At 41.3% G+C, this 13,793-nt stretch overlaps 1 protein-coding gene across 1 annotated transcript; it reads left to right on the top strand.

Moving 5' to 3' along the window:
- The first annotated feature begins 8,389 nt into the window (after positions 1-8,389).
- On the top strand, positions 8,390-13,164 carry ankrd49 (ankyrin repeat domain 49). Its single transcript, XM_047575154.1, has 3 exons — positions 8,390-8,424; positions 9,860-10,080; positions 12,490-13,164. Exons 2-3 carry the CDS (start codon positions 9,862-9,864, stop codon positions 12,964-12,966), a joined length of 696 nt encoding a protein of 231 aa, XP_047431110.1. The 5' UTR covers positions 8,390-8,424; positions 9,860-9,861; the 3' UTR covers positions 12,967-13,164.
- Positions 13,165-13,793: the final 629 nt, after the last annotated feature.

Genomic DNA, 13,793 nt, shown 5'->3' with positions numbered 1-13,793 from the left:
TACGGACTTTAAAGTTAAGTCAAATTAACATCAGCATGCTGCCTGATGAGATAGCGTGCTAGCTTAGCCCTGGGCTTGCTGTCGGAGGAGTATGGAAAAAAAATTTTCCTTGAACATTTTGATAGAGAGCCTTGAACCCCACATTTTCAGCACACATATTTTTTGCCTGAAGTGTTTTGATGCTCAGGGACTGCTGATATTCATAACTTATTAAGCATGACAAGGGAGATAAGTGAAATATTCATACAACAGTAACGAGTACGATCATGTGAAATCATGTGATGCTTTAATTTAGGCACATAAATAAATATCTTTTATATACAGTGCTGTGCAAAAGTTTTGCTGTAAACTAAGAATTCTTTTAAAACTATAAATAATGAATAAGAACTTTGCAGCATGGAAGACAATTTCATGTCACAGGTAAATACACTACATCACAGCATCTACAGCACTGAATGAGATCTGCAGCAACAACATCTACAGCTACATGACACATAGTAGTTATACTCCAGCAGCAAGGTTTCTCATGTTCCAAAGCAGACTGACGCTTCAAGATGTGCTATTCAAGCTCTTTTTTAAAAAAAGCACAAAGAAACAGGAAAGGTTAAAGATTGTAAACGCAGTGGTCGACCAAAGAAACTTAGTGCAGCAGATGAAAAACACTTCAAGCTTATTTTGCTTTGAAATCGGAAGATGTCCCCCGGTGCCATCAGCTCAGAAGTGGCAGAAACCAGTGGGACCCAGGTACACTCACCTGCTGTCCTGAGAAGACTGTCCAGAAGTGGTCTTCATGGAAAAGTTGCAGCCAACAATTCGTACCTCTGACATGGAGACAAGACCAAGAGACTGGGAGGAACTGGGGAGCAGAAAAATGGCAGCAGGTGCTCTGGACTGATGAGTCAAGGTTTGAAATATTTGGCTGTTTGTTCACTGAAGGGCTGGAAAGTGGTACAAGAATTTGTGTTTGATTTAGACTTCACTTCTGTTCATTCACTGCATTTTGTTAACTGATGAAACACTTCAATTTTTGAAAGCATCCTTAGTTTTGTCATACCTGCCTAAAACTTTTGCACAGTACTGTATGTCCTAATGAAAAATGGAAGCCTGAGTGAGAACGTGTAATCAGTTGTTGAAAAATTAAAATATTTAATTCCTCATGTTTTAAGCTCTGGGCTTTAGTCATTTATTTTGTCTTTGAATTAATTCATCGTTGACTGATAACAGAAAACAAAATGAATAGAGGTAATCAATTACAATAAAACAGAATGAAGACAGGAACAGCCGTCTCGTGGAGAGACACCAAAGGTCCAAGCAGAAGGAAGTGGTTGTCTGAGTTATCTACGACTTTCCCCTTAGAGAAAATCACATATATAATAAAACATCAACAACATGACTTTCACCCAGTCTGGGACCCCTTCATTTGCTATATATGGATAGATATATATGGAGTACAGATTCGTCGCATGTAATCGAAGAGTCTGTAGACATGTAAACATCTTTGTGTTACTCTTTCCCTATACTCACAAACCTGATTCCCCACCAAGAACTGAAAAACCTGAAAGGGTGGGGAGTGTCGGGTTTGACATGTTTGTTCAAAGGCAATTGTCTCGTCTTCTACTACTGCTTATCCTCTCTAGGGTCGCAGGGAGTACTGGAGCGTATCCCAGCTGTCATTGGGTGAGAAGCAGAGTACACCCCGGACAGGTTGGCAGCCTATCGCAGGGCTAACACTGAGACATACAACCATTTAGAATCACCAATCAGCCTAACGAGCATGTCTGTGGAGGTGGGAGGAAACCGGAGTACCCGGAGAAAACCCACACAGACACAGGGAGAACATGCAAACTCAAAGCATTTGTATGAGTCCATAGTACAGTTCTTTTCTGCAACCAGCAGCAGTAAAGTGCAACAAGAATAATCATAATGTGCATGAATTCAGAAGCTTATTGAAAGTAATGACCCACCGGAGGAATTTTTTTCTAAATCTGGACGTGTAAGACCAGATGGACAAAAGTGTCCGTCTGATGGCAGCGACTGGAACAGTTCATGTCCGTGCTGTGCGTAGTCTTTCAAAATGTTGGCGTCTTGAGGTAGTGAGCAGTGTCAGTGTCATGAAAGGAGGGAAGGGAGCAGCCGATGACTTTCTCCGTAGTGCAAATGATCCGCCAAAGAGATTTCATATCCGAAGCTGTGCTGCCTGCGTTCCAAACTGTGATGTTTTATGTTAGGATGTTTTCAATGGCTGAGCAGTAGAAGGTCTTAAGCAGCTTCTCCTCCTGGTTGTCCCTCCTCGACAGAGATGCTGCTGTGCCTTTTTCATGATTTCTTTGGATTCTCTTTGTTTATGGACCAGGAGATGTTATTGGATGTGGGAAGCCCCAGGTATTTGAAATGAACTTGAAAAATCCAGGATGCGTTCTTTTGACTTTATTGTGTTTAATTCCAGGTTATTCGTGTAGCACCACAGTCACTGGATCTGGTTCCTGTAATTTGATCATCCACAAACTTGATGATGGTGTTAGAGGGCTGGGCTCATGGGTGTACAGTGAATAGAGACTAATGGACTCTGATGGCCTGTGTGCGGTTAGTAAGGATGTCAGTAAACGTGCAGATGGAAGAGGAGAGACCCAAGTGAGGCAGATCATTGGTCAAGGGGTCTGGGAGGATGGTACCGAAGGCATAGTTGCAGGCAATCTACAGCATCCTCATATAGGTGTACCCTGTTGTCATGGAGACTGCATCCTCTGTGGACCTGTTTTCTCACTACGCTGGATCAAAGACTGATGGACGACAGGACTTGATGATGATTAGGAACCACTCTCTTTGCAGTTGTTTCAGTCACCTGCAGGGGTTGTGCATCATTTATTTCAAGATTTTTTCTAACCTGTCAGCATGAAGGTATCTCCTTAAGCTTCTTTCTACTACACATATTTTTGCAGTATTGAGTGTTCATTATAAATCTATAAGGTCTTCACCAAACTTCTATGTTTGGCCCAAGATCCATGATATAATTAGACTTTATGGTACATCAGTACTTCATATTAAGGGCAGAGCTTACAGGCATGTTTGGACTGCTCTGACTGAGACATTTTCAAGTGGCAACAAAAAGTTTGGATGAGTACACAGAAGCAGTCATACATCACCTTCTTCGAGGACTGCTGTATTCCAAACCTCACCAAGGTTGCTGGACCAGACGCTGTGTCTCCATCCACCCTGAAGCACTGTTCTGATCAGCTGTCTTCAGTGTTCACAGATAGCGTCAATATCTCACTGAAGTCATGTCACGCGCCAGCTTGCGTCACGGCCTCCACCTCTCCCCAAAAAGCCAAGGACCACTGGCTGACTACTGCCCTTGCTTGCTTGTAATGAAATCGTTTGCCTTGTGCTCTCACACCTGAAATATTTAACAGATCTGCTCCTGGACCCCTTGCAGGTCACCTATATCCACTATAGGTCAGATAGATGTGCAGATCATGTCTATACAGCATCAGTCTTTGCACAGTGAGTAGATCTAACAGATCTGGATGATGGCGTCAACCTGTCTCAACACCTCATCCTCCAGCACCTTGACTCCTCCAGAACATATGCTCGGATCCTGATTGTGGATTTCAGCTTGGCCTTCAGCACGGTCCTTCTATCACTGCTACAGCCCACTGCACAAAGAGACGTCTAAACGACGTCTTTTCCAAGTACTTTTTGCACGTCTAATTCAGGTCACCTGAATGTGCAGACTGTTACGCCAGACGACGGTTTGTTTTTGTTTTGTTTTTTTGTTTTTTTTTTACATCTACTGAGCATCCATTCATGACTGCTACAGTACTTGTAGTCCAGATGTGGTCTTTGTGGACATCTTTTCTATGTCAAATCGAACTCATGTTAGACATTGTTTTTATACTGTACAGCTTTTAGTTTCTTAGAAAGACGTCCACGAGGGAAATTACTGTCAACGTAGCTTTATTGCATATAAAAGGAAACACAAGAAAGATAAAATGAGATTAGATTAAAGTAAAATAAAAACTGTAATCAAAAAAAATTCCAATACACCTTTATTCATTTTGTTGTATTAACACTATTGTAGAAAAGAAAAACAGGAAAATGAAAACAAACAAAAATATGACTTTTATTCCAAAATAATGTTTAATCACACATAATCACGTTCGTACTAGGACGTACTGTAGATGTCATGAATGGACGTTCAGTAGATGTAAAAAAAAAAAAAAAAGTCGTCGTCAGGAGTAACAGTCTGCATCTTCAGGTGACCCGAATAAGACGTACAAAAATGACTTGGAAAAGACGTTGTTTAGACGTCTCTTTGCACAGTGGACTACTACTACTACTACTACTAATAATAATAATAATAATAATAATAATAATGACAATCACATTAATCATGTTGGTAAGAACAATATTGGTATTTTACATTTATTTTACACATTGCCTATACTGCCACTGCTACTACTACTACTACGAATAATAATAAGACAAACTCTCCCAGCTGAATGTGCCTGACTTCACCTGCAGATGTATCACAGACTTCCTCTCTGACAGGAGGCAGCATGTGAAGCTGGGGAAACACATCTCAGACTCCCGTACCATCAGGTCCCCCCCAAGGCTGTAAACTTTCACCTCTGCTCTTCTCCTTGTACACCAACAGCTGCATCTCAAGTCCTGAGTCTGTCAAGCTCCTGAAGTTTGCCTGCTGACTTGGTGCAGCTGTAACAAGCTGGAGTTGAACGCTTCTAGGACAGTGGACAGCTCCCATTTGAAGTCCTGGGAGATGATGCGGCCCAGGAACCGGGAGGACTCCACAATGTTGACCCACAGGGTGATGGGAAGGAGTGGAGGAACCTTTAAACTTTGTGCACATCTCACAAACCCAAAAACAGAAAAGAGACACTAAGAGAAAAACCAACTCCATCACCACCTGGTACGCTGCAACCTCTGCTAAGGACAAGAGCAGACTGCAGCGTGTCACTGTCTTTGCAAAGAAGCTGATCGGCTGAAGTCTCAATTCCCCCATGAGCTTTATGTGTCCAGGACTCAGACTATTTAACAGACTCCCCTCTGGCAGGAGGCTGCGATCGATCAAGTGCAGGGCCACTCACAACTTCACCCACTTCACCAACAGTTATTATCCATCCACAGTGCATCTGATGAACAATGCTGAGGCCCCACTAAGAACACATCAAACCCACTACCATCCCACTGTAAATGTTCCTTGTTGTATATACAGTGCATATATTTTTGTAGACTGTTGTTTATTTGAGTGTGTAAATCTTTACCTTTTTTTTTTATCTTAATTTTTAATGCAACAAAAACCAAGGCAAATACCTTGTATGTTCAAATATATTTGGCAATTAAGTCGTCTGATTCTGATATTTTCTATTCTCAGAAGGACATTATTTTATAACATACCAACAAGCTGAAGGGAAACTGACTTGTGTCCTAAGGGAACCTCAAAACAAATAAAAGATGGTGGTCCAACAGCACTCAGTATCCGATTCCTAAACTCCCACTCATAAAACAAGTACTCTGGTCATCTTTCAAGGGAGAAAAAGCAGTGAAACATCGGCTTAACAAGGATTAACAGTATCAGGGTGGCTGCACGGACACGACCTTCGTATTCCATGGAGCTCTGTGTGGTTTCACCAGCTTAACAACGACATCACATTGGCAAATACTGCAGTCACAATGATCAGTTCATAACACGATAAGAGTCATTGTACTTACTTTGTTCAAGTGTCCCCATCCAGCAGAGACCTGGGATTTGGCTCCTGCGGAGACTAATTTGGAGGTCAGTGTGGTGCATTTCCAACTGAAGTTGCGTGTCTTTTTATTCCTTCAACACTTTGAAAAGAATTGTTATATAACTTGCAAATGTATGTCACCCAGTGACTTTGTACAATGTAGAGAAAACTATATATAAACCTGTATGAATAAATGTATAATAGATTAAGGAGCTGAACGAATAATCAGTGATCTGTGGTTGCTCTGGAAATTTGAATGCGATCCATCTGTGGATAATTTCAAATAATAAATATCATGTAGAAAGTCTAAATGAGAAAAATTAAAGCAGGTTGTAAACCAAGTCAGTTCACAAATGCAGCAGCACATGCACAGTTTCGCATATGTGAAATACCACATACAGATGAAACTACAGAGATTATCAGGATTAAATAAATAAATAAATGCAGTGTACAGTGTTCCAAATTACACCTTTTTTTTTTTTTTTTTTTTAAGATAATTAGAACTTGAAATGTGCATTTTACCACGCAATTTGCAATTTGCCATGCTGACAGGGGCCATAAACTACCCCATCTTGTGAGCTCAAACAGGATGAACAGTCTCAGTCCGCACAACAGATTATAAACTATAAGCTGTTCACTGGATATATAAAGTCTAGTCACAGAAGATACCACAGGACCCTTTAAGATAGAATACGATAGGAGTTTATTAATCCAGTGGGGAAATTAAGGCGTTGCAGTGGCAGGGAGCAGAATACAAAAGACAGAATAAGGTAAGACAAGTAAGATTAATAACTGTAGTTGGTGAAAGGAGGCTGAATACACAGTGACATTCATGAATATCATGAATAAAGAGCATTGCTCTCGAAAAGCAAGTAGGGGAGGAGGGGGTAAGTTGAGCTGTTTTTTTATTCATGACTTCCTCTAGGCAAGAAAAGTATAATGAGAATATCTTCCTGTATTTTAGGATGTCTCCTGTTTCCGAATTTATGAGAATGCATCTATGAGAAAGACCAATCAAAATATGATTTATTTAAAAAAAGAAATGGCTTAATTTCTCAATTTGTCCCAGTTTAGGGGGAAAACCCAATGGTTTGAGCCACTTAGGGGTAAACTGACAAGTGTACTTTTTCCATTTTAAACCTGATCCCAATCAGTCAAAATTAGTAACGGTGTCGCTGCTGAGAGAAAAGTTTAATTCACACATCCAGCGATATGGTACAGGTGGCTGTTTTACCTGGATTAGAGCTCATCCACCCATCAAGAGCAGCAGGAACAGGTTTTTTTGCTTCATTTGGCAAATTCAAATGCTAGTTTACGGCATTTGTTGATGTGAGGCCATGGAACCTATCAGCCAGTTCTTTGATGTGATCTGATCCTTTTCTGTGAAGACTCCCTTTGTCTGTGCTCTCCCACTGTACCCTACTATAGATAGATTGATCCCTACCAAAGATGCTGAGGTCCCTACCTCCTGAAATCAATCACGTCTTTGGATGGTAAGCAGCAGGTGATTCCTTCCAGCCCACTCCATAAATCTATACAGCCCTTTATCATCCTCTTTGTCTTGTCCACTGCTTATACACCCTACAGCTGCAGGGTTATCAGAAAATCTCTGACAGCCAGACATCTGACTGCTGGCACAGATCCTCAGTACCCTGGGGATAATGTCATCAGGGCCTGCTACCTTGCACTGGGTTTAGTCTCTCGAACTGCCTCCTGTTAGTTCCTTTTCTACTTTCATGAATCTACGCAGGGTTGACCCATCAATATTTTTCTCTTTTGCCACTGTTCTCTCCATCTCCTCAAGAGGTATTGACCGCCAGTCCGTCTTTCTGCTGTACTGTCTTAGCATGATAGCTATTCTATGATGTTTAGGATGTAAGAAATTAAATATTTAAAACAATTGTAGATTTGCTTGAGGGCTTGGGGTAAGTTGATTCCCTGGCTCAATTTATCCCATGCCCTTTAGCTCACTTTTCTACACAACCACAATATTGAAAAATGCTGCAAATGTATCCATTGAGGCCAGTACTTAATGAATGCTTAATGATTTACATGGTCCTATGCACTAATAACTCATCAGCTTGTATGATGCATGTTCTTAGACCTGGATACAAATTACTTTGACAATACAGCTATTATAGTTGACATGTAAAAGGTTTACTTTAACAAAATAAATAAATAAATATAAAAAAATGTTTTTGTGAAAAAACATATTTATACAGCTCCACAAACTTGAGAAATTAATGATTTAAGAATATAAGGGTCACGTGAAAACGTTGCCTAGATACAAGGGGTGTGTCAATGTACCCACGGCTCAACTTCCCCGACTCTTCCCTCCTACACCAAAATGACACGATATATGATACGAGATATGATATTGCACTGGCTAAAACAAAAAACTATGAGGCGTCTGTGTCTTCTCATTAAAACGCAATTCTCTGCTCGGCATTAGTGGTTCCATACAGAAGCGTGACAGATACGAAATAGAAATGAAGAAAGCGGCATGTGGACTACCAAAAATTGAGCCAACGAAGAAGTAAGTGGCCGCGAGTACTTGTGGGTAGTGACGTCTTTTTTGAATGGGACTCCATGACGCTACATTGTTAAAGAACTACATATCCCAGGCGTCTTCACTGTAGATGGCTCGTTTGTTTAGGTGAGGGCGAAATTTTGTCAGGTTTGTATTTCTTTGAGAAGTTAAACGCTGTTGTACGTATTTTAATGTATTTATTTCGAGGTCTGTGTCGGTGTCGTACGTGTTTTAATGTATTTATTTCGAGGTGTGTGTCGGTGTCGTACGCGTTTTAATGTAGTTAGTTCAAGGTGTGTGTCGACGTTTTACGTTACATGCCATACATGTCAGATATTGACAACCACGTTAATCTGAACATATGTTAATCTATTTTTCCTGCTTTGACATCGCTACAGAACTCGGTTTCCAGTTTATTAGATACACAGGAAGCTAAAACGGCAAGCTAATATTAGCATTGTACTGCAATCGTCTAGCACTAAGCTTTAACGTCATCTTACCTTCACGGTTGACATGATCATGATTCTGTTTTGTGTTTTTTGGAAATTTTGCGGTGTAAAGCTCATTAAGTACACTAGTGAAAACAAATGCACTACAGTCCTGCCTCTTAAATGCCCCAGTTATATATTTAGTCTGTGTTGAACCAGAGTACGAAATGCGGTGATTTGTGTCTGTGTGATCAGCTTGGAGGGTGTTGTTAATCTGGATTGAATATAACACAAAGTAATTTCCCACAGACAAAAACAGTACTGCAAACTACAGAGTAACCACAGGAGTAAAACACAGTTAAATCAGCACCAGAAGCTTGTGAAAAGTGACCATAAGTTTCCCAGCATCCTAATGAGTCCTTATCGTTTATGTCTAGAATGATATCAAAAAGAGAAACACTAGCACTGGACCGTATATTAAGGTTATATTGCAGATATGATTGATGGAATGAATGAATGAAAAGTAACCAGTTCATTATCTTTCTACCGAATAATCAACTGCATCTTTAAAAATATGTAGATGCAAGGAATTATAAATTTACAACAAATGTGTAGTTAACAAAAAAGATACTCATTATCCTCTTGAGGTGTAAATATCCACTTCCAGCAGCAAAATAAGTACACAAAGTAATTATTCGTCGTGTGTCTTCTTCCGTACTAGTGAATCTGCAGTCGCAGTGAAAAGGTACTAAGTGTTGGCAGTTAGTACAAGGCAACAGTTGATTATGTTTCGGCATTTGACACTTTTAACCATGCCTGTTACTATCTGCTGGGAGCAGGTAGAAATTAATGCCATCTTAGGCATGTAGTTTGTACATTACTTCAATTTAAAAAAAAAAAAAAATCACCATAGAGCAGAGCTACTGGAGAGAAATGTTTTTTAATAAAGGAGCACTATGTAGAAAATGTCAACTCACTGGGGAACAAAAGATGCCCTGAAACTGTCCAGCCTTCCAAGGATAGTGTGAATATTTAAATGGACTACATTAGACACTGGCTACAAAATATTAATTAGACATCTGATTCATCTGTGTGCGTTGTTCAAATTAACAAATGTTAAATAATAACATTCCTCTCAATCATACATTATACAGTGATGGAGTTTTCAGAGGACTTCAACCAGCTTGAGCTTCTGGACTCACATGGACACCTGATTCCCAGAGGAGCCAGCAGCCTGTGGACCGGAAGCAAGGATGAAGAGGAGGAGGAGGAGGAGGAGGAGGAGGACCACAGTGAGGAGTGGTATCTGGAAAAGGAGGAAGCTCTCAAAGATAAACCAAAGGAACTCATTCTGTGGGCGGCAGAAAACAACCGCGTGAGTGCTGTTTAGTTCTGGTGCCTCCTTCGGACCAAATTACCTCTTTTACATCACCAGTGGGGGGCAGGGCCAGGGTTGAACTGACCCAGGGCATCAGATATTTGCAACACTGTTATTTTCAGAAAAACGGTAACTCTCGGCAAGCTAAATACTGTGATTTACCACTATAATTATACGAATTATTTGGCGTAAAATTATCTCGACAAATTAGCAAGGTCACTCTGGAGTGAATCCTGGGAGCTGCAGTTTTCACACCAGGCAGAGATGCTATCAGAGCACAGACGATCTATCGCTGCTCTGAAGACATTCAGAAATCTCTCAGATGATAAGGTGCTGCCTTATCTTCTTCAGCCCTATGAAGACGTGGTAGACCCATGTCTAGTCCTATGAGGTTTGCATTCTCACATTCGATGTTTTGTAGGTTTTGAGCGGTGAATGCTGAAACTTCGGCTTCTCTTTCCTAAAGTCTACCCCTCATCTTTTGATTTGTGACGTACAGGATGTCTACATGTTTCTCACATGTCATGGCTGCGTAGTCGTGGGCGTTGGGGAAACTCAGAACACAGTCTCAGGTAGTGCCAGTGTGGAGGGTTATAGTTTTGTAGATGTGTTGATGAGTGATGAGGCGACATGAATCTCAGGATCTAGGAGCAGAATGAGGAGGTGGGCATCATCAGCCTCCACTTAGACATGGTAGGTCAGACTGAAGAGGACGCAGGGAACCACATGCCATGACCCAGTTTAGGACTTTTATAGAGACCAGTAACCACACAATGATGAGTGGCTGTGTGATTTTGAAGGGTACTCCTGTTATTCATCTGTTGTTATGTGGAGAGCTAAGACTCCTTGTGTCCCCTGGGTGATGTGGTTGAAGTGTCCTTATGAATTGACAGGAGAGGGCTCAGGACACCGCTTATTGTGAGAAGTCCCGGTGCAACCAGGTACGATGCGAAAACTCTGTTTACGCCAGAGGGAATAATTGAAAAGTTACGGCGCTGTGTTCTGTAACTCACTTCATCATCATGAAGTAGTGGAAATGGCACTTCTCAGTATCATTAGGACACTAATACATATAATACATTTTTTTTGTCATCTTAATAGCAGCCCTTACACCTCTTGAAGCTTCTTCATGGTCATCATAGATCATACTCAACCCCTATGAGAGGTCCTCTCCTTTCTCTTTTCCTTCCTGTCCAAATGTCCGCTGTGAACCGATGTCGCTGGATTGTTGGAGCTGAATTTGCACATCTGCCCATTACTGTGACAAGTCTGGTTGTTTTAAAATGCTAAAAGCTGTTTTTAAGCACTTAAGAAGCTTTTAGGTCTAAAAATGATAATAATAGAGTCACTACTGCAGATAAGACGACGTGTGATCTAAAAAGCCTGAACAGTTGTGGAACAGGGGTCTTACTTCTTGGCTGTGTTCCACTAACACAACTCACAATTAGAGATGCTCTTTGGTTTCTTACTCAAAACAGATTTTGTACACAAGTAAGTCCTTGCATTTTGTTTGAGTATGTTTCCTTCTTCCATACAAACACGTTGTGCTTGTAGCCCACATTCAGTTTTTCCACGCGTCTCATCTAGTTGTTATGTTACGTTGTTGCCATGTATGAAATGTCTGACTTTTGAAAATCAGTTTGCTGGTCGGGTTTTTGCTGCTCGCCCTCTGTTATATAAAGTTGTGTTGTTTAGCCTTATAGTAGTCGGTCTTCGAGGTTTTCCGGCTGTTCCAAATTTGTTCCATGCTTCAGTCTGTCCCTGCTTCAATAGACCTTTTGAAACAGGTCAATATTTCAATTTTTTCTTCCATCTAAGGGTGCGATAATGTCTAGTAGCTCTTTCAGAGTGATTAAAATTAAAATTAAGCTCTCAGCGGAGCTGCAGACCACGTTAACACAGAGCATGTGCAGACAGAACGGAGCCTGACTTCGTTCCAATTCACCGTTTACGTGACTTTCGGAAAAGGAATATTCTATCCCTGTAAAACCCAATTAAATTTAATTTGGTTTGGGTCTGTTTATTCCAATTAAGGTGTTTATATGGAGCATTTTCATTCAGTTTGGGCGTCTTAACCGACTGTAATCGGAATATTTGCCTCCATGTAAATCCAGCTAGTCAGTGTAATATGCATTATTAAAAAAAATATATATATCAAAAAAAATGTCAAATCAACCAAAGATATTTTGAAGAAATAAATTATACTGAGAGCATTGCAAGAAGCATCCATGCTCAAAGCCAGGAGAGTCTTGCAATGGGAGTTTCTCTGAGTAGGAGCTCGTATTAGTAGTAGTAAGTCATCCTAATGAAATGTTGGTTAACATTATAGCTAATTGTTCATAGACAGTGGCTACTTACATTTCTCGTTAGACTATTAGTTTTTAATTTTCTTTGCTTTTGTTTCAGCTTTCAACACTCCACAGTTTGTTAATTGCTGATCCTTTGCTGGTGAACTGCTGTGATGAGGACGGTTACACTCCACTGCACCGCGCAGCATACAACGGACATGTCGAAGTCGTTACTGCTCTCCTCGCTAACGGGTCTAAGGTCAACCGGCGCACCATCGACGGCTGGACCCCCCTTCACAGCGCCTGCCGCTGGAGCCGCGTCACGGTGGCGCGTTGTCTCCTGCGGCACGGAGCTGAACTGAACGCCCAGACCAACGGCGGGCTCACGCCTCTGCACCTGGCTGCTTCCTACACGAGCGCCACGAAAACAGACTCCGCACAGACGCTGGAGCTCCTCCTGTCGCAGAGGCACCTGAGGCCGGGGCTCCGCAGCAGCAGCGGGGAGACGGCCAGTGAGGTGGCTCGACGTAGTGGCCCGCATCACTTTCTGTTTGAGATGGTGGAAGACTGTGTCTGTGTGGCTCCGCTCTCATGAACAGTCAGCATTAGGATTGAAGCTAACACTGAGATGTGTCCTTGATCAACTTGGTGTCTATATTCTCTGTGAATAGGGGGAAATGGAGGGTAAATGGATTATGTTGCAGATATGCCTGGGAAGACACAGGTGGACCTTTGCCTTTGTCAGTTGAAGCATCATAGTCAATTTGGTCTAAATAAATAGAAACAGAAATTGGAGATTCCATTTGTATTCGCTGTCTCTACAGTTTGAAAGTCTGTTGCTTTGAAATTCCGGGTTGTCATAGCAACCGCACATGCTATGTTGCTGGGCTCCAATGTCAGAGGCAATTAATTGCCAAGAAACGTTCCTTTTAATGCGCTGGGAGCAATTATCTTAGTACTCAGCCACTGACTTGATGTCTGTTCAGTGAAAACACTGAAAGTAGAGGTTGTGCAACACACGCCACAGCTGGGATCCTTGTATTTATTGTTGGGTTACAAACATGGCTCTTCTTATTTTCCATTATACAGTAAACCAAAACGTACGGAAGTTGCAGTAATTAACATATGTTTGCAAGTACAGAGACTCGGCTTTAATATGAGGGAGTTCATATCGGAGGAAAGGTGTCACAAATGAACCCCAGTGCACAGTGCAAAGTGGTGTATAACTGTAACGCAGCAGCACATGCTTCGCTGTGTGTCCCTACAGTTCAACGTCCCTGTCATTGTCATCTCAGTGGCATTGAAAATCAAGCGCTGTAGATAACAAATATATAAAAAGCATGCACATGAACACAACACGCGCAATACATAATACAAAGGTCATGAATAAGGAAGCTGCATGGTAAATAGTTAATATTACAT

The sequence above is a fragment of the Mugil cephalus genome, chromosome 2 (genome assembly GCF_022458985.1).
Source record: "Mugil cephalus isolate CIBA_MC_2020 chromosome 2, CIBA_Mcephalus_1.1, whole genome shotgun sequence".
Lineage (NCBI taxonomy): Eukaryota > Metazoa > Chordata > Actinopteri > Mugiliformes > Mugilidae > Mugil > Mugil cephalus.
The sequence above is the reverse complement of the archived record's forward strand: the minus strand, read 5'-3'. Positions and strand labels throughout refer to the sequence as shown.